The sequence below is a fragment of the Anguilla rostrata genome, chromosome 18 (genome assembly GCF_018555375.3).
Source record: "Anguilla rostrata isolate EN2019 chromosome 18, ASM1855537v3, whole genome shotgun sequence".
Taxonomy (NCBI): domain Eukaryota; kingdom Metazoa; phylum Chordata; class Actinopteri; order Anguilliformes; family Anguillidae; genus Anguilla; species Anguilla rostrata.
The window spans coordinates 14,447,365-14,469,469 of record NC_057950.1 but is presented as its reverse complement, the minus strand read 5'-3'; the positions used below and the strand labels follow the sequence as shown (position 1 = coordinate 14,469,469).

The 22,105-nt window shown below is 47.5% G+C and overlaps 1 protein-coding gene across 1 annotated transcript in view; it reads right to left on the bottom strand.

Moving 5' to 3' along the window:
* Nucleotides 1-552: 552 nt before the first annotated feature.
* The window catches only part of disc1 (DISC1 scaffold protein), a 28,204-nt gene continuing 6,651 nt past the window's right edge, over nucleotides 553-22,105 (bottom strand). The window contains exons 4-15 of the mRNA XM_064318148.1: nucleotides 19,532-19,688; nucleotides 19,187-19,304; nucleotides 18,107-18,330; nucleotides 17,333-17,387; nucleotides 16,677-16,848; nucleotides 15,924-15,983; nucleotides 15,767-15,793; nucleotides 8,334-8,394; nucleotides 7,262-7,487; nucleotides 5,717-5,755; nucleotides 3,427-3,549; nucleotides 553-2,345 (exon numbers count right to left, since the gene is read on the bottom strand). Of these exons, the coding sequence (XP_064174218.1) occupies nucleotides 2,202-2,345; nucleotides 3,427-3,549; nucleotides 5,717-5,755; nucleotides 7,262-7,487; nucleotides 8,334-8,394; nucleotides 15,767-15,793; nucleotides 15,924-15,983; nucleotides 16,677-16,848; nucleotides 17,333-17,387; nucleotides 18,107-18,330; nucleotides 19,187-19,304; nucleotides 19,532-19,688 (1,406 nt within the window). The 3' untranslated portion in view covers nucleotides 553-2,201. The remainder of the gene's footprint in view (nucleotides 2,346-3,426; nucleotides 3,550-5,716; nucleotides 5,756-7,261; nucleotides 7,488-8,333; nucleotides 8,395-15,766; nucleotides 15,794-15,923; nucleotides 15,984-16,676; nucleotides 16,849-17,332; nucleotides 17,388-18,106; nucleotides 18,331-19,186; nucleotides 19,305-19,531; nucleotides 19,689-22,105) is intronic.

Sequence of the window (22,105 nt, the reverse complement as noted above, 5' to 3'; positions counted from 1 at the left end):
GAAAAATTGCCTGCATCACAGACAGGTCTGCTAAACAAACTCTTTCTTTCTTGCATGAAGCAGCCCAACACCCCCCCCCCCCCCACCCATGACCTCCTCCTGGGAGAGTCTCATATTGTTATTTCCCAGGATGCATCTCATTTGCGTTCGGCCGCGCTGGCTGGGTCGGGCGGAAATTGAATGAGCCGTATCTCCGCTCCCAGAAGCGCAGGTGCAGGATCTCAATTTATTGATGAAGATCAGCAGCGAAGACCTACAGCTGCTCCACTGTTACCTGTGTGTGCTGTTACAGCAGCTCCACTGTTACCTGTGTGTGCTGTTACAGTGACTATACTGTGTTACCTGTGTGTGCTGTTACAGGTGCCCCACTGTTACCTGTGTGTGCTGTTACAGGTGCCCCACTGTTACCTGTGTGTGCTGTTACAGGTGCCCCACTGTTACCTGTGTGTGCTGTTACAGTGACTATACTGTGTTACCTGTGTGTGCTGTTACAACATCACCACTGTTACCTGTGTGTGCTGAGTAATCCAAAAATTCATATAGAAGCCCATCAAGTGTTGCATGGTATATATTTAGTAAGAATAACAGAAAATGAATAAATATGAAATAAAATGCAAAGGATTAAAAACATAAATGCAGTAAAAAGAGACACAGCAGTTAGGATACAGTATCAAAGTTACTGCAGCACACAAACCTTAAAGGAGTGGTTTTACCTGCAGGGCTGCAGGTGTTCCTTCCTTAAACACACAAAGTGCCTGGATACATTCACACGCTTAACAAGACTCGTACAGTCAAACAGAACAGCAGATCAGAATAATCTGAGCTAAGTGGCACCTCCCTTTCAGACAGGTACACAAACATACCTGCACATGCCTCTCAAGAGGGCCGAGCGGGACCACCCCCAGGACCATGGACCAATCACATCCCAGAATGGGGCTCACTGTAACCACTCCCATACCCACAATAGGTGCCATGGTAACCACTCTGCATCCCAGTCAGCAATGACAAGGGGGGTCATGGAAGGATAAAGTGTCATATCAGTTTAAGAAAATCTGCAGCATCACACATAAATAACAATAAAAGTGATAGAAAATATTATATTGCATGTAATGCAATTGTCATATATAAACTTCTCTTTAAAAAACAAACAACAAAAAAAACAAAGACAATGCTACATTGTACATGCTCCAAAAAGTAACAAATTGTCCCTGCAAGGAATGTTTATCCTGTATCCTAAAAGAACAGTTTCACACAAAATAGTTATGCAAAGACATGTTAGGTCCCTGGAGGGTGTTGGAGTCAAGTGTGTGGATGAACAATCTCCTCCATTAATGTTATTATAGTTATTTCAGTATTAGTAATTCAGCGAGAACTCATAAAGCCTAATTATTCTGAGCACTCCACAAGCGCTCATAGCCCCTCCCTCCCTGGGGCGGGGCTAGTGTGGTCAAACCCTTCCCCATAGGCCTATGCTACAGTATGTGGACGTGTTTCCTGTGTTGTGTGGACGTGTTTCCTCGCTTGCTGTGGTCGTGTTTCCTGTGTTGTGTGGATGTATGTTGTGTGGACGTGTTTCCTGCATTGAGTGGATGTGTTTCCTGTGTTGTGTGGACATGTTTCCTCTGTTGCTGTGGACGTGTTTCCTGTGTTTAGTGGCTTTTTTCCTGTGTCGAGTGGAAATAATCCCCACGTTATAAGGATGAGCTTCCTGTGTTGTGTGGACGTGTTTCCTGCATTGTGTGGATGCGTTTCCTGTGTTGAGTGCCCATATTTTCTGTGTTGCGTGAACATGTTTCCTGTGTTGAGTGGAAATATTCCCTGCGTTATAAGTATGAGTTTCCTGTGTTTTGTGTTTGCTATGGTATGTTGCTGCATTTCTAAATCAGATCCAAAAAGCACTGATGCTGTCTTCTGACAGATGGTAACGGATGCACCTTGTGCTTGAGTGTGACCATGCGGAAAGACTGAAGAGGAATTCTGGGAGTTCCCACAGCTGAAGACGGGGATCCCCACAGCGCAGAGAGGAGCCCCATCAGGGGAGTGTTTAGTGGATTTAAGGAGCTGCTGTGGGTGTGTCTGCAGGAGCTCAGAAATAGTCCCGTTCCACTCGTTTTCGGCGGGTTCAGGACAGGAAGGGGACGCCGGCCCAGCTCCTGCAGGGAGTGGAGGATGTGGGGAAAGGCGGGGGAGTTCGCCAAGCGTTAAATTGTCCAGCTGTCACTGAAGTAGTGGTCCTCATCTTCCTCTCCCTCCCTTTCCTCCAAGTCATCCTCCTCTTCCTCCTCCAGGTGTCTCTGCATGGCCTGCAGTGTGGCTTTCACCTCCTGGACCTCCTCCTCTAGAGACTGTGCAGGAGGAGTCAAGGACGCATTCATTCTCTCCGTGACGCAACCGTGATGCAACCATGATGCAACCATGACTCAACCACGTTTAACCACAAATGTATGACTTTCAAGGACTCTTCCCTGCAGAACATCGCAGCAAAACGGTAAGATGGATTGTGCTTGTGGGAACAAAAGGTACTGAACCATGTGATTCTGGCCTCATTTATATTATTGACATTATTCTGCCGTCAGCACTGGCATTTGGATAGTTTTCTGTATCTTTAGAGCAGAGTGGGCATTTTTTAAAAACTTTTTTCACAAAAAATTTTTTTTAAAACCATGGAAATCCTTCATGAAGATCTCCGTCATATCTACACCATTATATTTAGAGCCGGCACTGGGCCAAACAAACTATCCAGGATAAATAATTCAGAATCTTCCACTGAGGGATACAGACATGCCAATCAAGGGAGACGGTTTAACCTGCTTGGAGACTGAAATGAATAGTGCGGGCGTCCAGTTTAAGTGGCTAATCAAAGGGATGTGTTACTCAGCAGATGGTCCGCTGGCTCATTCATCTCTCCTCATTTATAATTAATCAGCTGTTAAAGCTCACTTCCCCACCACCCATGCATTATGGAGCAGGGACCACGCTACATCATAAGAGATAATGAAACTTATATCCTTTTCAGCAGATCAAATTAACAGCCAGACTGTCCGAGCCTCAACAAGTGTGCAGCCACGCACACGCACGCACGCACACACAAACACACACTCACACACTCACACAGACACACACACACTCTCTCACACACACACACACACACACACACACACCTTACAGGTCATAATAGACAACTGTTATGTTCACTTTAAATGGAGCTTGATTAAATTAGACAGTATATTCAATCTATATGTTCAGTGTAATGTAAGTATATGGGCAGTGCATGTAATATGCTGAGTGTAATATAAGTATATGGGCAGTGCATGTTATATGCTGAGTGTAATATAAGGATATGGGCAGTGCATGTAATATGTTGAGTGTAATATAAGTATACGGGCAGTGCATGTTATATGCTGAGTGTAATATAAGGATATGCACCAGGGTAGGGTCCCGGTCCAAAATGGCAGTCTGCAGCTGTTCCTCCAGTGACTCCAGTCTGCGGCCAATCAGCTCACCCTGTTCTGTGACCTCCGTGACCTCTGCAGCCACGTCACATGTGTCCTGTACAGGAAACAACAGCCAGACACCTAGTAGCTAAGTCCCCATCTCCATGCCAACCAAACTTTGTATTTACACCACGTCCACTTATCAGATGGTCTCATCTGGAGTGACTTGCAATATTAAGTATGTACTGTAAGTGCGTTTAATAGGTTTACAGGAGCAGGAGTAGCAACCAAAACAGGATAATTAAAACTCTTGGAGTTCTCTTCTTAATCTTCTTCTCAAATCTCTCATTTTCAGCTTGTGTTTTTGGTATTGCACTTACAAGCGCACTCTAATTAAGCTTCCAGTGAGCCTTCTCTTGCTGTAAAGACGGGTGGATGGGTAAGGGGAGCTGCCCTAGTTTCCTCACTCTCCACAGTGATTTTGCACACAAACACACACACACACACACGCTCTCACACACACACAAGGCACAGAAACACTGATCTGACTCAGTACTTTACAAAGACTTCATTTTCTGAAGGTCAGATGCTGCCTTCGCTCCAGAATTCAAAAGTTTGTATTTTTCAGTCGACTACAAAATGTAACACTCAAGTATAATGCAACAAAATATAACACTCCCTTTTTCATTTTGCACAGAACCTGAGAAAAACAGAACAGAACAAAATAGAAAATAATATTTTAAGATTCACTCCTTAAGTTTTTGGTCTTTTCAGCAAGAAAAATTTAGGTCAATTCAAGACAATAACAGAAACTTTGACAGCCTTCTCTAAAAGGAGGTAATTTTGCAGATTCAATGGTGAATTGGAGAAGTGGCCTTCAAACAGCCTTGAAATGATAATAGACCATAATGGGGGTTATTCAGAGAAGTACGACATCAGCGTTTCCGTGGCGATAGGGGTGATACTGTCCTGACTCATAAACATTACCATCCTTCACCAGTTTACTGCCACAGCCAGGTTTTCAGTAGAATTCTTTGTCTTTGTTTGCTTATTCTGTTTGTTCTATAAATTGATTCAAGTAAAAAAACAATAAACAAATAAATTTAAAAAACTCATTTGTGGTGTAAGGCCGGGGTGATGTGTCCTAAATCAGTGAGGAAAAGGTGTTTTGTGTATTTTTATCCAATTTTGTCTAAAACAAAAACTGTACACACAAACACAAGACGGTGGAGGTATAATACACGTTCCACAGAACCACAAACAGTCCACATGAATTTCTCTCTCCAGCTGTTGTACTGATTAAAGGGCGTGTCACACCAATCTGGCCACCCCAAGTGCTACATCCTCCAGAAATAACTACAGAAATAAACCCGGGAGAAATGATACAGAAATCAGTGCATGCTTAAGAAAATAAACCAATGGGCGTTTATACAGGGCACGGGCGCTATGGAAACTAAAAGAGGGGCGGAGCTGTGACACTTTTTTTTTTTTTTTTTGCTTTAAAGTGCCGCCAATTTAGCAACAACCCCCCTGCACTTAGAGACCCATTTCACCCCAGAAGAGAGGGGGGGCAGGGAGCCCTGCAGGAATGGGGGCAGATACCCTCACCTGGGCTCACCGTGAAGCAGGGTATTTGGTGCTGCTGAAGTTATTTTTAGGCGAGCATCGCTCTGTCTGTGGCTCAACAGGATAGCACTGCAGGCTGGAGGGCAGTCCCCTGGGCCATTAAAACAATGAACATGCACCCACCCCCCCCCCCCCCGGAAAAAGCTTTGCTTTGGTCCCCAGTCTTTGGGGGGGTTTTGGCAAGAGTACACGGGGGAATCATTTTACTTAATTTTTCTAGATAATGGAATCTTACAGCATGACACATCTTAACTCCTACTCCCAGTCCACATGCATCTTTTGTCTTGCATCAGTTTTTTAAAATCATCCAGACTTCACAACAACAAAAATAATAATTTTAAAAAAACATTCAAAGATTAAAGCACAGGAATACTGGCAACATATTAAATATAGAAAACGAAATGAGTGAGATGTGAACCATCAAAAGGTATTCTAGCACAACAGGCATGTGATTGGGAGGCTACTAATGATCCATTATCCACTGTGCACTGAGTCTGAGGTCAGGCATTGGCAAAGGATCATGGGAGCTCCTGAGTCATTGACTCCTAATGGCTTCCAGGCATGCCAGCAGTGGCAGCGGCTTCATTAACAGATAAGCTTAAGGACAGCAGCAAACCAAGTATAACCAACACAACACGAGAGATATTACACCTTACCTGACTGTCTTCCATGCAGAAAAGAAACTCTTCTAATTTCTGTCAAAACAAAATGAAAAACACGATCGTTAAATCCTGAAAAACAATTATCAACCTTATTTATTATTAAATTCTAAATCATTTTTGTAAATAAATGACAAATTGCAAACAATAGTGCAATTATACTCTCTGTATTCCCGCTGTACTGAAATAAGCTGTTTCTTATGCTGTAAATAATTACTACCTGGTGGCTATCACATTGTTTATGGCTATAGGCAAAAGTACATCACACATCACCAGAAAGAAATTAGTTTTCACTTGGATTATTTTTTTAATTAAAATATTGTGGAACAAATTTGTTGCATTAGCATATCAAGCAGACTCATAATAAGCCTCATTTATCAGAGTTCTCCGTATTCTGAGCCTTAGCAAGTTCATACACAAATCATGTACGTATCAATTCCGGAATGTGCACAACCGCGATGGAGGCCTTACATGTGGCCGCAGTGTGTAGGCGTTGCTTTAGCCTTTTTGATAGCTATGTCGACCTAATAAAGGCATTTTAACTTTTAGGAAAGGAATGTCTTGGCTCAGTTTTCTTTTTGACGTGTGTGTCTAGAGCTGCCTGTGGCACGGCAAAATAAATCAGAATGAGAAAGCAGGACACATGGGCCTTCGCTCACCTCCACCAGGCTGAAGAAGAAGAAGCTAGAAAGAGAAGCCAGTCTTCAGCAAGGCCGTAGAGAGAAAGAGAGAGGAGAGAGAGATAGAGAGAGAGAGAAAGAGAGGGATGGGGGAAGGGAGAGGATGAACGGGAGAGAAAACATGCAGGACGAAGGCCTGTTACTTGTTGAAGAGAGAAGACCAGTAAAGGTTAGTGCAGTATATGGAAGTTTAAAGAGACCCACACAACGTGAAAAACACATCGTTACACAGGACCAGGACAGTGAGCAGTAGAGAGAGAGAGAGAGAGATGGGAGGGACAGAGATGGATAAAACCAAAGTCTAAAACAAAAAGAAGTGTACAGAGCAGTTCCTTTGTGGCAGTGCCAGTAAAGTTTTGTGTTTGTGTTCAGGAAAAGGAGCCATCAGAAATGTAAGCAAAGTGCAACTGACACAGGGATTAAAACACATGATAACGCTCAGTTCACTCAGCTGGAATCTCCTACGCCTCTGTAATTCAATTAAATTTCAATTAAGGCACGCTCGTGTCCAATAAATTATGTGAGCACTACTGTGCGTTAATGTGATTATCAAAAGGGAGATGATGTAAACACCATACCATGTGTAAATGTGATTATTAAAACAGAGAGGCGTGTGGTAACATTGTTCTGTGTGTAAATGTGATAATTAAAACAGAGAGGAGCATATTCACACCGTTCTGTGTGTAAATGTGATCATTAAAACAGAGAGGCGTGTGTTAACATCGTTCCGCCTGTAAATGTGATCATTAAAACAGAGAGGCGTGTGTTAACATCGTTCCGCCTGTAAATGCGATTATTAAAACAGAGAGGCGTGTTAACACTGTCGTGCATAAATGCGATTTTTGAAACGCGCGTGCCTCACCTTGGTGAACTCTGAGTGCTGCAGGCCAGTCTCTGTGCACCAGCGCCCCCCCAGGGCCGTCAGCATAGCGCAGTCCTGCCCCTGCTTTGGGTGTGGCTCTGGGGGCGGGTCCTGAGTGGGCGGGGCCTCCACCCCGACAGACCCGCAGGAGCTGGGCGCGCGGACCAGGAGGTGGCACACCTCCAAATCTGCCTCCCAAACGCGCTCCAGCAGGGAGTTTCCACAGCTACGGGGAGGAGGGGGGGAGAAAGAGAGGAGAATCTGTGACATCACAGTCAGTACTCCCAGTAAAGACAATTTAAGTGCTGTCCAGTCCCAGGGGTCTCATCCCACACTCTGAGTAAAGCACAGCAACGTTCACATGCTAGAAATTAATTAAATGCTGGGTACAATTGTACTTAAATGGAATGAAATTAAAAATATTATGTAGACTCTATATATATTTATTTATTTATGTATATATAGTCTGTAATTGTCTATATATATATATATATAATATATATATATATATATATATAGGCATATTTGTATTTGTCTTCTGTGGTCTTGCTCTGAGAGAAAGAAAAATAATGTTACATAAGGATGAGTTAGTGTGCTATCACCTCTGTCCCAGACACAGATTGCAGTTAGTTTATTTTGGGAGCCCTCCCTTCCACAGATCACTACCCCCCCAGCAGAACCCCATCCCTTCCTGTCAATGCCAAATTTTCAGGCGAACATGAGCCCCCTGCCCCATTTCAGTCAGTCTGTAAGTCTATAAAAAGGCGGAGATAATTGCTTTTTAACACCGCTGGTCTCCACGGAGACCAGCCTTTTCACAGGCACCCACACCACACCGTCTGTCCCTCCCCCTCCTTTTCAAGCATCGCACTGGAGATGCCCATCATTCTGCTCCTCCAATCAGATTTCAGCAGCATCACACTGGAAGATGTCCTGAAAAGCCGAGGCTTGGACGCAATGTAAAATGAACTGTGGGTTCTGGGGCGAGCAGCAGGATGCATGGGCTGGACTGTAGGGGGCGCTCTTTCTCACCTGTACAGTCTGCATGCTGCCTTTTGCGTGCGTCACTCACCTGTGCAGCTTGTCCTCCAGCAGCTCGATGTACTTCAAGGTATTCTCCCTCTGCATGCTCTCTGTGAAGGAGGAAAACAACCACCGGTCATGTAAAGAGTCTGTGCATGACCATGGCTGCAACAAACCAAAGAGACTGCGCATGACCACAGCTAACAAACCATCTCAATCTGCAGATTCAGTGTGCTCACAAAGTTCAAAACAACAAAAGCGACCCAGGACAACAGCTTTAGCAGGGGAGTGAATGAAGGCTCAGCATGTTTGCCCGGGCTAATAAGGCCTAAAGGTACCTCTCACCTCACAGCAGGAGCAACACACCTTTCCAGGCAGCGCTGAAGACTGTTACAGCACAGCACTGTGGGAAGGACCAAACCCAGACTGACCAATCAGCATCAGCTTCGCACACTTCCTGCTCCGCACCTCCCCCCGCATCATGCTCAGCGCTATTCACTATGCAGCCCCACAATCCTCAGCGCCAGAGACGGGAAGTGGCCGGGGCAGAGATGGAGGTGCTAATTAGAGGTGCTAATTAGCTAATTATGAAACATGAGTTCAGGGCCTGCAGATGATGACACCAGGATCCCAAAAAAAAAAATTTTTTTTTAAACATTTTTTGAATGTTTTTTTTTTTGCAAAAAAGTTCCCCCACTCTAATTGGCGCAGTTTGCTAAGTTTATATCAGAGCTGTCGCTTGGTCTCCACCATCTCCGCAAAGCTCTCCTCACTGTCACACTGGAGCATCTTGGCTGAGAAGAGGCAGACCTTTCCAGGGGACTAATTACCACAGCACATGTCTGAATGGCTGCAGCATGCACAGACTGTGATCAGGAGTCAGCAGGGAGACCGAGGTTTCACGACGCAGACTCGGTGTGACTCTCGCGCACTGCGGCCTCAAACAGAACCACGCGAGGCTCGGTCCCACTCAGCCACCCAGCCTGGTGTTCTGGCCGGCGTAAAATCTCTGACGGACGGTGGAAAAACGCTGAAGTGACACTGAGCCAGATTTAATAAAATCAGACTCAGTACTGCAGTTGAGCCTTCTAGAAAACAACATTCAAAAGAGAGCCATTAACCACATCAAGAGACACTTAAATAATTCCCCAAAACGAAACCGATAAAATGGAAAATTAAAATAAGTTTAAGGAGATTTTAACGGTTGGTTCTAATGATAATCTAATTTAACGGCTGACGAAAGCCAATGAGAAAGTAAATCCCAGACACTCTAATCATCAAACGGACAAACGTACTGGTCTGAAGGAACAAACCGCTCAAACAGCGTGTGAGGTCGCTCTCTTTGCTGAGGTTGAAATGATGCAATAAGAAGCATTAAATAGCTTCTAAATGACCACAGTCTCCATTACCGGAAGCCTGAGACTGTGTCCTTCATATAACCTGCTGAGTTAAGGCACTCACTCAGGAGACACAGCTAATAAAGCACAACTTGCACAAAATAATTAAACTCAGAAATCGAGAGCTTATAAAATATTTAAAGCTGGCAAATGAGAGAAGCGGTCAACCGAAATTACTGTAAATAGTGTTTTCAGTGGCACCAAGGTAGGAATAATTTATGGAAGTTTCCTTCTACAGACTGAAATGATCCCACTCGGACAATATTTCAAGGAATAATGATAGTGTGTTTGCATGTGTGTGTTTGTGTGTGTGTGTGTGTGTGTGTGTGTAGTGTAGGTTCCTGTGCATTGTGGGTACATGTCTGGCGTGATAGGGTGTAAGTATGGTGGGGGTGGGTACAGTTTGGAAGGGGTATGTGCGATCCAGTGAAATAGAAATAAACAGACTGGGTCATGCACTTAGTGACACATACAGACTGGATATGATGGAGAACTTTTAAAGCTGCATTAGAGGTCTCTCTCTCCGGGTCGGGCTTTGTCTGAGAAAAAGCCAATCAGGAACTGAGAATTCAAACTGCCTTCCATTTCAAACTCTGTCAAACACACACTTCTATTTTCTCTCACACCCATTTTGCACTTGTATCTGAGAGTATGATAGTGTGTGTGAGTGACAGTGTGTGTGACAGAAGGCAGCTGCTTTCTTACGATCAACCTTCTCAACCTACACTCTCTCACTCTCAGTCACTCTCTCTCACTCTCACTCTCTCTCTGTCTCACTCAGTCACTCACTCAGTCTCTCTCTCTCTTTCTCCCCCCTGCCCCGCCCACCCCACCTCTGGCACAGCGGGGATCCACACGCACTCACGGCCTTCTGGCGCTGTGCTTCTCTGCCCTGACTCACAGGACGGCTCATAAATAAAGATACGGGGCGTCAGGTTTAATAAAGGAACCGAACCGGAGCTTCAGTGGACTGAATTCTCCTCCACAGCCACCACCCCTGGAGGCCCACTCAGGCACAGCCTGAACCCACACCCAGCACTACCCTCTGAAATTAGGCTACAAGAGAGAACCGTGTCCCCTGTGTGGATGAATGGAGGCTTAACTAAAAGATGACTAGTGTTGAGGTGGGGTCGTGTCCTGTTCAGAGACCACAGCATTATGTTAGATGTATATCTTGTATGTACTGAGCTATGGCAGCTCCTGAGGGTCAAACTTGTGATTGCAGTTATTACTGAATTGAGCCAGGGCGAATGAGATCAGCCATTTAAACCTCAGAAACACTATCAAACCTCAGCACATTCAAAAATAACACATAAGCTGTTAAATATGCAAGAAAATACAGCAGAAATCTAAAGACACATTTAAACGAAAATCTTGCCAAAATAAAGGCATCATATGATTCATAGGACCCTTGAGGTTCCCATACTAAGAAAAAAAGAGAGAGGAGAGGGGGAGTGAGAAGGGAGAGAAAAAGAGAGATGCCACTTTTACTAAAGGATGGAGGGGAACTGTATGGGGTAATCTAGTTAAAGAGCTCAGCGTGATTAATGCTTTCAGAACTCTGCTGTTTGCTCGTTAACAAAGACAGACAGAAACGGGAGGGAAAGTGAGTGCTGCCCAATTTGCTGCCATGGTTACCCTGCTGCTAGGAGATGTCAGTGTTACCAAGGGGACTTGAATCTGACAGCGAAACACTCAATAATCTGTCAAAATATGAGTTCGCAAAAGTGCAGCCAAAATGCAGGAATCCATAAAAACAAACGGAAGTAAAAATATGAAAAAACAAATGCAGACGGATATGAACGAGCTTCATTACCACCCGCTTCCATACAGACTATTCAAGGCCAGAGAGCCCACAGCTGGGTAACACAAGAGCTTCATTCTGGAAGATCTGAGTATGCAACCGAAGTCTGATGTGTCAGCATTCACCGAGGAAAAATGCACATTGTGGTGAGGAGTGTGCAGTGAGGGATGCAGGTTTGAATCCCATTCTTCTGTACCCTTGAGCAGAGTACTTCACCTTAATAATATTAATAATAATAATAATAACACTCCAAAATGCACCAGTGGATTAGCAGATTAAAAAGCAGGATAAATGTGAGCTTTGGGTGGGCGTGTCTGTAAAAGACAGATTGCTGGCTGCTGACACAAAGGATCCAGAAAGGCGGGTTGAGTGACAGGTTCTAATAAACGCAGGTTCTAATAAACGCTGCTCCCATATTCCACATTCACAGCCCCGCGGTTCTGCTCCGAGCTGGGACCGCACCGCCGCTCTGTACCGGAACGTTCTGTACAGGTTCCCCAGGACGCGTACGCTGTGGCGGCAAGAAAGCTGTACCTCCACCTGTCCCGAAGCGTCATCTTCTTCTCATTTTCATTAGCACTCGCACTGAAGTCCACTGGCTGTGCACCACAGCCTGGCAAAGCATCCATTCACATGGAGAATCAAATCAAATACGATAAAATATGTGCTGTGTAAACCATTCTGGATTATAGCACCTGCTGAAGTGCAAATGTAAAAAGAACACATGATATCAACAGCCACTGCGGATAAAACCGTCTGCCAAATAACTGTGATGTAACTGCCATGTTTTAACCTAGATTTTTGTCTGATATTCTCCAAGCTGGAAAAATAAAAAAATGTCAATGCTCTCCTTATAGGATATTAACATTCATTATGCTATGCTATTATGCAGAAACTAAGTTCCCATTAAGTAAAATAATGAATTGGAACTTTAGCGAGGAGCTGACCAGTGCTTCATTCATTTACTCATTTTCTCCTTCTCACGGCATTCTGGGTCAAGAGCCCCAGCGGCTAGTCCAGCCAAGGGTGCACGGCATGATGGGTATTGGTGCTGACAGAGCCATTGTGATGTGAGAATGTGTTAATGTCGATACTGTGGGTGAGCAGGAGAGGATAAGCCACTATGGAGAAGCTCTGACAAACTGCTGACAGTAAGTCCATTATCCCTCTGCTGACAGTAAGTCCGTTATCCCTCCGCTGACAGTGACTCCATTTTCCCTCTGCTGACAGTGACTCCATTTTCCCTCTGCTGACAGTGGATCCATTATCTCTCTTCTGACAGTGAGTATATTATCTCTCTTCTGAAAGTCAGTACATTATCTCTCTTCTGACAGTAATTCCATTATGCCTCTGCTGACAGTGAGTCTATTATCTCTCTGCTGATGGTGACTCCATTACCCCTCTGCTGACAGTGGATATCAATTATCTCTCTTCTGACAGTGAGTATATTATCTCTCTTCTGAAAGTCAGTACATTATCTCTCTTCTGACAGTAAGTCCATTATCTCTCTGCAGACAGTGAGTCCATTATCTCTCTCTGCTGACTGTGAGTCCATTATCGCTCTGGGCACAGTGAGTACATTATCCCTCTGGGCACAGTGAGTCCATTACCTCTCTGTTGACAGTGAGTCCATTATCGCTCTGCTGACAGTAAGTCCATTATCCCTTTGCTGACAGTGAGTCCATTACCCCTCTGGGCACGGTGAGTACATTATCCATCTGGGCACAGTGAGTCCATTATCTCTCTTCTGACATCGAGTCATTATCCCTCTGCTAAAAAGGACCTGTGGTTGATTGGCTGAGATTGTACTAATGCTTAAGGGCTCTAAGGAGACAAGCTGTTAATTGTCTGTGAATTACACTAATAAATTGGTTTTTGGATTTTCTTTTCATAATTTACTCTGAACTAGAATCAGTAGCAAGAGCTCAGGATGAAAATATAAAGATTTTGACAACAATAATCTCCACTAAAACAACAATGATCTGCATTGGTCAGGATTATTATTATGGGTGACTTGATGTGTAGAAAGCAGTTGGCACTAGCAAAGATCACCCGAAAGACAACCGATTACTGCTCATATCAAAGCTTTTTTTTTCGATGATTCCAAACTCAAGAGCACCATTCTGGTTTGGATGCGTGTGTGTCTATGTGTGCGTGTGTGTGTGTGTTTGTATGCATGTGTGTGTCTGTGTGTACGTGTGTGCGCGCACGCACGTGTGTGTGTGTATCAGTGTGCGTGTCACACTACGCTTCCCTGTGGGGACAGGAACACAATGTGCCCTTTATGTGTCAGAGAGCCATTGTGATATCATGCGAGCTGTACTGAACTCGCCCTCAGTGGACATTTAACACCACACATAACCTATAATTTACCAGCTACTGCACCTAACGCACACATGCATGTACATGCACACACACACACACATGCACACACACCTGCATGCATGTACATGTACACACACATACACACACCAGTGCACATACACACAAACACACTCCAGTGTACACACACACACACACACACCTGCATGCATGTGCATGCACACACACACACGCGCCCTGAATTCATCTCACATTTTTTGAGAATTAAACACATGAAATTACAATAATTACCCATCAGGGTTTATTCTTGTTGCCAGTGGCAACAATTCAACCCCTTGTCAGAAGGATCAAGAGGCTGGGGTTTCTGTGGAAACGAGGGCGGGGGTCTGGAATCTAAGGGCACCATCACATTCATGTGTCTCTTCCTGAACGGTATGAGACACAGGGCACCTGAGGGGTGTAGTCAAACAAAGCTCATGCTCTCCACACAGTGACATGCTCCACGGGTCAGAACCGCTCCCTGGCTGTCACAGCAGTGCCGTGGCTGGGGTTAAATTGAACACGTCCCTGCCTTTCCTACCGCAATGAAAAATCTTTACATCATTATGCAGTTTCAAACAGAATGTTTCACTGAAGCTGAGTGATAATTTACAGCATTTATTTGGCACTGTGGAGAGCGAGAAAAGCTTGAATCACAGTCTGTAAAAAATGTGTGTCCGTAAAAAATCTGTGCGTGTGAGAGTGAAACGGAGTATGGGTTTCTCACATCCTGAAGAAACGGCGCCCCCTTGTGCATTCACTACGGAAGTGAAAGCACAGAGCTGCACTGAAGGTGGCTGTTTGAACCCGGTAACTAAATCAGATTTGAAAGTAAACTACATATCAAACCATCAACAAGACAAATAATAGCTAAATAATAGTCCCCATGCCTGACACAGGGACAGCTTTGAGACAGAGATACTGGCTTCACAAACCATTTCACTGCCACTCCACTCACCACCAGGAAGAATCACAGCAATCACTGTCACAGCAGTGGTGTGGCTGGGGTTAAATTGACCATGCCCCCCCCCCCCCCCGCAGTCACTTGTGCACCCAGACACACACAGCACAGCAAAAGCAAAAAACTGTCTGGTTTAATTTCAAAGAAGGACTGGTCTGTGATGAAACCCTAGTGGCCACCTCTGTCCCTCTGGACCTGTTTTTAGGCCACACATCAAACAATGAAAAAGCCTTCAAGTGATAATCATGACCGATAAGCGTCTGACTAAGCGGAGGAAAGATGGCCCCGATCCCTCACAAATGAACGAATCATTAACAGACAGTGCAGACACGGGACGGATGGGGAGGGGGGAGAATTAGCACCTCCCTCCTCCCAGCCCCCAAGAGAGTCTGGCACCTTCGATAGGCTGCTTTAAGAATGACCTTCACAAAACGGCAATTAACTGCAACGAGACGTGTGATTTGAGGAGGATGGTATTCTGAGAGTGAATCACTATAAGATAAGCTAAGATAAGCATCACCATGTACCTGACGTGTTCATTATAAAACTCCCATAATCTATATAAGCTTGACAGTGTGGAAAAGGGAAAGGCTGTTCACCATCAATGTCAGGAATCTGTTCATTTGATTTGCACTTAGTGATTCAGGTGAGCTGTGTGCCAAAGTGAACAACGTGCCCACGCTCCCCATGCCACACCCCACCTCCCCACCCCCCACTCCTCACTCCCCATCCACCACAGCACCACGCCCCCCCCCCCTCCATGCCACACCCCACCTCCCCACCCCCCACTCCTCACTCCCCATCCCCCACAGCACCACACCTAACCCCTCCCCCCCCCCCCCGTCCACACAGCACACACCCCCATCCCCCTATGCCACACCCCACTGCCCACCTCCCACTCAAATAGCACCACAATCCCCCCCGCCCCAGCCCAGTCGGGACGTCCCGGTGCGTCTCACCGTATTGGGCGTTGTGCCAGGTCGGTGCAGAGCGTGCCGTTCATGCCAGTCCGGCTGCTGCAGGCCAGCCGCTCCGCTCTCCTCCACTGGCCAGTTCCACCTCAGCTCCCGGGCCTGACACCCTGCAGCTCAGCACAGGCCTCAGGCTCCAACTCACTCCGCAGCAGCCGACACATCAGCTGTCCACACTCAGCTCCGGCCTCAGGGTAATCACTCCCTGCAGTACAGACACACAGGCACTCAGGGTCCAATCACTCCCTGCAGCAGCACAGACACACAGGCACTCAGGGTCCAATCACTCCCTGCAGTACAGACACACAGGCACTCAGGGTCCAATCACTCCCTGCAGTACAGACACACAGGCACTCAGGGTCCAATCACTCCCTGCAGTACAGACACACACACTCAGGGACCAGACACGCCCTGCAGCTGCACACACACGCACTCAGGCTCAAAACACTCCCTGCAGCGGCACAGACACACAGGCACTCAGGCTCAAAACATGCCCTGCAGCGGCACAGACACACAGGCACTCAGGCTCAAACATCCTGCAGGGCACAGACACACGCACTAGGTTCAAACACTTACGGCAGCGGCACAGACACACAGGCACAGGCTAGAACATGCCCTGCAGAGGCCAGAACACACGCAGGCTCAACACTCCTGCGCGGGCAGAGCACACGCACTCAGGTTCAAAACACGCCCTGCAGTGGCACAGACACACACTCAGGCTCAGAGTCCAGGTTAGGGCGAGGCTGTGCTGGGTAGGTTAGGGCAGGGCAGGGCACGGCAGTTTAGGACAGGGCGGGGCAGGTTTGGGCAGTGCTGGGCAGGTTAGAACAGGACGGGGCAGGTTAGGGCAGGGTGGGGCGGGGCAGGTTAGAGCAATATTTGGTAGGTTAGGGTAGGTTAGGGCAGGTTGGGGCAGTGCTGGGCAGGTTAGGATGGGGCAGGTTAGGGCTGGGCGGGGCAGGCCTACCTGAGATGGCAGCCAGTTTGGCCTCATGCAGGGCCAGCAGCTGCGTCTCGCTGGCGCTGACCTTCCTCTGCAGGCCGCCGCCCAGTCTCTGACTCATCAGCACCTGCACAGAGACCCCGCCCACAAAGCTGTCACTCAAACAGGACCTCCAATCAAATCATACCCACTGTGTTCCTTACCTCTCCATACCTTCAGAGGAAACGTTCAGTGATCATTCATATTTGTATAGTAGAACAGGATGGGTATGGTGGCTATGGAGCAGTGGGTTAGAGGCGGACTGATTGAGACATAGAGATGGCTCCACACACAGTTCACCTAAAAACATCAAAGCAGAGCCGTACACACCTGGGGTAAGGGTGGGGCAATCTGCAGGTGGGGACGGGGAGGAGAGCGCGTTTCATCCGTCTCAACAAACAAGAGACTCAAAAGGTGCAGTTTGAATCTAAATAAACAATCCTTTTTATTGTTCCTGGATACATACGTATCAGTCAGTGTGCTGGGGAAATGAAAGTAAGGGGTTTTTTGTAAGTAAAGAGCAGATTTCAGGGAAAATGAAAGCCATTGAATATCACATGCGTGTATCTTACTTTAGCGCTGGTCTCTTTGATACTGGCCTTCAGTGCTGCTTCCTGCTCCACGAGCCTGCAGTTAAAATACAGGGATAGAATACATCAGTTTCCAGTGCTGGGGGAGAAAGTTACCCACTGTACCTGAGGGTGGGGGGGGACAGGATGGGACGGTTTGCTTCCCAGGTTACACAGTCTAACTGACTGCATGTACACTGTTTAGTCTAAATTATTCTGTTTCATCTCGCAGGAACCCCCGCTCAGCAGCACCTGTTTCCTGGAGAGCGAATCTTTCATCCTCAGCACAGAATCACCCCTGACTGTGCTCATGAGCCAGAGGGAAAGCAGAATAGAAAGTCTATTTCTACTCACAGTGAAGACCTCAGCATCTGGGCATGTTGTGTCACTTCAGTCACTTTGCAGAAATAAAACTGTATTAAACCAATCACTGCTTATCAGTAACTATAGAAGGCACCGGGCATGACGTACTTCAATAGAACTAATGCATGATTGCCCTCCTTCACAGGAGCTGTGAGTAAACCAGCATCTCTGCCACTGAAATGAAGCCAGGCCGCCGGGCAGGGGGGGGAAGGGGCCTTGGGGGCCAGCCGGGTGAGCTCTGACCTGATGGGGGTGGGCCTGGGTGCCAGCTAGGGGGGAGGGGTGGCAGTGTTCAGCTCGGGAAGGACCTGAGGAAGAGGAGGGGGCGGAGGGGGGGCACTCTGACCTGAGGAGGAGGGGGGGCACTCTGACCTGAGGAGGAGGCCAGGGGGGGCGGAGGGGGGGCACTCTGACCTGAGGAGGAGGGGGGGCAGCTGGCTGCAGATGTGGGCGTGGTGTTCGGAGGTGACCAGGTCGTCCAGCGCCCGGCTGAGCTCCTGCAGCTGGGCGGGGCTGCAGCTGCGCAGGGCGGGTCCCACACCCTCCTCCAGCTGCTCCTCCTGCAGGAGCTCCTCCTCCAGCCGCTGACTGCGCCCCTGCAGCTCCTGCAGCCTGCGGCGCAGCGCCTGCATCTCCTCCTGCGCATGGGAAACCGTCGTTATCGGCAACGAAGCTCTCAGAAGCAGGAGCGTTACTTCAGGAGGTAGCATCGCTCTGGAACACGGTGTTGGGGAGCACACTCTGGGACACGGTGTTGGGGAGCACACTCTGGGACACGGTGTTGGGGAGCACACTCTGGGACACGGTGTTGGGGAGCACACTCTGGGACACGGTGTTGGGGAGCACACTCTGGAACACGGTGTTGGGGAGCACACTCTGGGACACGGTGTTGGGGAGCACACTCTGGGACACAGTGTTGGGGAGCACACTCTGGAACACGGTGTTGGGGAGCACACTCTGGGACACGGTGTTGGGGAGCACACTCTGGGACACGGTGTTGGGGAGCACACTCTGGGGCACAGTGTTGGGGAGCACACTCTGGAACACGGTGTTGGGGAGCACACTCTGGGACACGGTGTTGGGGAGCACACTCTGGGACACGGTGTTGGGGAGCACACTCTGGGACACGGTGTTGGGGAGCACACTCTGGGACACGGTGTTGGGGAGCACACTCTGGGACACGGTGTTTGGGGGCACACTCATTACAGTTCTCATGGTTCGAGGCAGAGTCTTTTAACACACGTGTGGATCTTTTTTTATGCAAACTTCAAAACTTTGAGTCAATTACTTCATGTAAATTTTGTTCAGCATGGAATTATGGCCAGTTGTGGCCACTGTTTACATTTTCATAATAAATGAAGAGATTTTAACAGTTCTCATTTAATTTTCTTCTGCGGTACCAAAAATGTACCAAACCGTGAAGTCTGAACCGAGGTCCGTATTGAGCTGAGATTTTGGTGCACCTACAGTCCATTATGGCCGTGACCGCATTACCTGGACACGTTTCTTCTCCTGAAGCAGGTGTTCTCTCCTCTTCCTGGGGTCCTGGGAGAGGTCCTTGTCCTGGGGCGACCCCTGCCCCCTCTCCTCCACCGCCATCTCCTGCCTCTCTCTGTTCCCGCCAAAAACAGCGCAAACACAGCACGATCAGCACACAGTGCTACTTCTGACTGACAGCTGACTCTGATGTTAAGCTGCAATGCAAAATTAAGTATCCAGCTCAGGGCTGAATATGGGCTCAAACCTGCATCCATGTTAGCGTGCTAGCTGATTGGGCCCAAAGCTGAAATCCCGCCGTGTACAAGCAGTTCTGTAAAGGCCCCGCCCAACCCCGCTCACCCGCTGTGGCCTCCCGCCCTTTCCTGCAGGGCGACGCTCACCCCCACCCGGAGCCGCTGCAGGAAGTGGGACACGGCGGGGTGCCTGGAGGGCAGGCCCAGCTGCAGCGCGCTCTTCTCCTGCCGTAACTCCTCCAGCTTCTGCCCAAAGTGCTCCGCTGGAGAAGCAGACAGAGGTACCTCAGCAACAGCGTGTCACACACTGGGAGACCTCAGGAACAGCATCTCGCACACAGACTCATACACTGAGACCCCTCAGCAACAGCATCTCACACACTGAGGTACCTCAGCAACAGCATTTCATACAGACTCGCACACTAAGACCCCTCAGGACCTGTCTCCCACACAGACTCACACACTGAGACCCCTCAGGACCTGTCTCCCACACAGACTCACACACTGAGACCCCTCAGGAACTCTGTCAGCATCTGACACACAGACCTATACACTGAGACCCCTCAGGAACTCTGTCTCACACATAGACTTACACACCTGCTTTTCAGGTAAAACAGAAACTCTTGTGGCAGGCAGAGGACAGAGTGAAGACTGCATCTTAAATTTAGGCCAATGAGCTGACCTACTGAGCTGCTGTTCAGGCCGATGAAGCAGATCGTTCAGACAGTCGGAACACAAGAGAGGCAAATTAAACAGGACATGCTGGTCAAGAGATGAAGTCACATAATTCATAAAATGTTCTACACTCTTCCATAATGATTTCACAAGTAAAATGTTATTTAAAATGCCATTACTGAAGGGTAGATGTTACTGATTTCATGGTGCATTTCACCATGGTAGCTGGTGGGATAGCTGCAGGCGTTAGTCCTGCACACGCTCATTTTCCAGCAATACTCTACTTCCTCCAGAATGACGGGCTAAAATCCGACAGGCCTTTGAGCCTGAAACAGGACCTAATTGTCCTGGAAATACCGTGCCTCACACTGTAAGAAGTTCAGGAATCTGGGAGGGGGGGGGGGGGGGTCGGGGGGATGCGAACAGGAAAAGCTTCTGACCGGGTCAGCCTGGGGTCAGAAGGCCCAGCACACACACATACGCACACACAAGCACACGCACATACGCGCACACACACGCACACACAAGCACACACATGCACACACGCACACACAAGCACACACATGCACACGCACATACACACACACACAAGCACACGCACACACACACAGACACAAACATACACACATACACGTACACATACAAGCATACATACACACACAAACATGCACGCACGCACGCACGCACACACACACAAGCACACGCACACACACATACGCACACACACACACGCACACAGACGCACACACACATAGACACAAACATACACACATACACGTACACATACAAGCATACATACACGCACAAACATGCACGCACGCACGCACACACACACGCACACATACACACACACACGCACACGCACGCACACACAAGCACACACAAGCACACGCACACACAAACACACGCACATAGACGCATACACACATAGACACAAACATACACACATACACGTACACATACAAGCATACATACACACACAAACATGCACGCACACACACACACACGCACACACACACACACACAAAATCAATCACTGATGGGCTGGTGCAGGAAGGGCTGGCAGGAAGGGTCCATTACCAGTTTAGCCGTGGGACAGGTTTGGATGAGGGGGGAAAAAACATCTTCCGAGCTGAAAAAGTGCTTATCTCCTGCAGTAAACTCATACGGGCAGACTGCTTCCTGGGTTTAACATGCATTTGACTTCACAGCGGGGCCCAGCCTCTGTGACAGACCGTGTGCCCCTTGGCAGAGGCAGATCTGGGCCGCAGAAGGAGCAGGAATGTGGTCACATGAGCGTAGGAGGGAAAGAGAGGCCCACAGCTGGAATTCGGCCCTGCAGGAGGTTAAGACCTGCCACTACACACATGTCCATTAGAGGGCAGCAATGTGCAGCTGTCCAGCATCCCCATTTATTCAGCTAAAATAGTAGTTCTGTTCAAATCAGCTTTCAATTTGTTAAAAAATATCTTAATTTGTAGCCAAATTGTAACAAGTTACTGGGCAGAATGTTTTGGTTTTGCCTTTTAAATTAAAAAAAATTTAAAAAATCTATAGGCCAACATATTGTTGATAATTTCTGCTACTGAAATGTTTTCTTGTACAGATGACCAAAAATAAATTAATTAAACTCGAAGAAAAGAACTGCACAGGCCATTTCCTGTGTAACAGTGCCCCCTATGGGAGATCAAAGGTAGCCCAAAATTGACAACTTGAGCATATTCTTTGTTTTTTGGAGGACACTGGATTCTCCGCAGATTTGAAGCAAAACTGGGGAGATCAGACTGATGATTATAAACTGACGAGCTGATTCAGGATTTCCACTCTATTCCCTTTCTATGGAGAGGCTCACAGTGCATGATGGATGGATGCAGTTCTGTGAGTGGCTCGGTACATTCGCGGGTTCTGTACTTGCACAGAATGTACTCCGCCCTCCGCAAATGCATCCAACGAATCTCGCTCTGGCTCATGAAACTCAACCTTTCAAAGCTAGGTGTTGCAGATC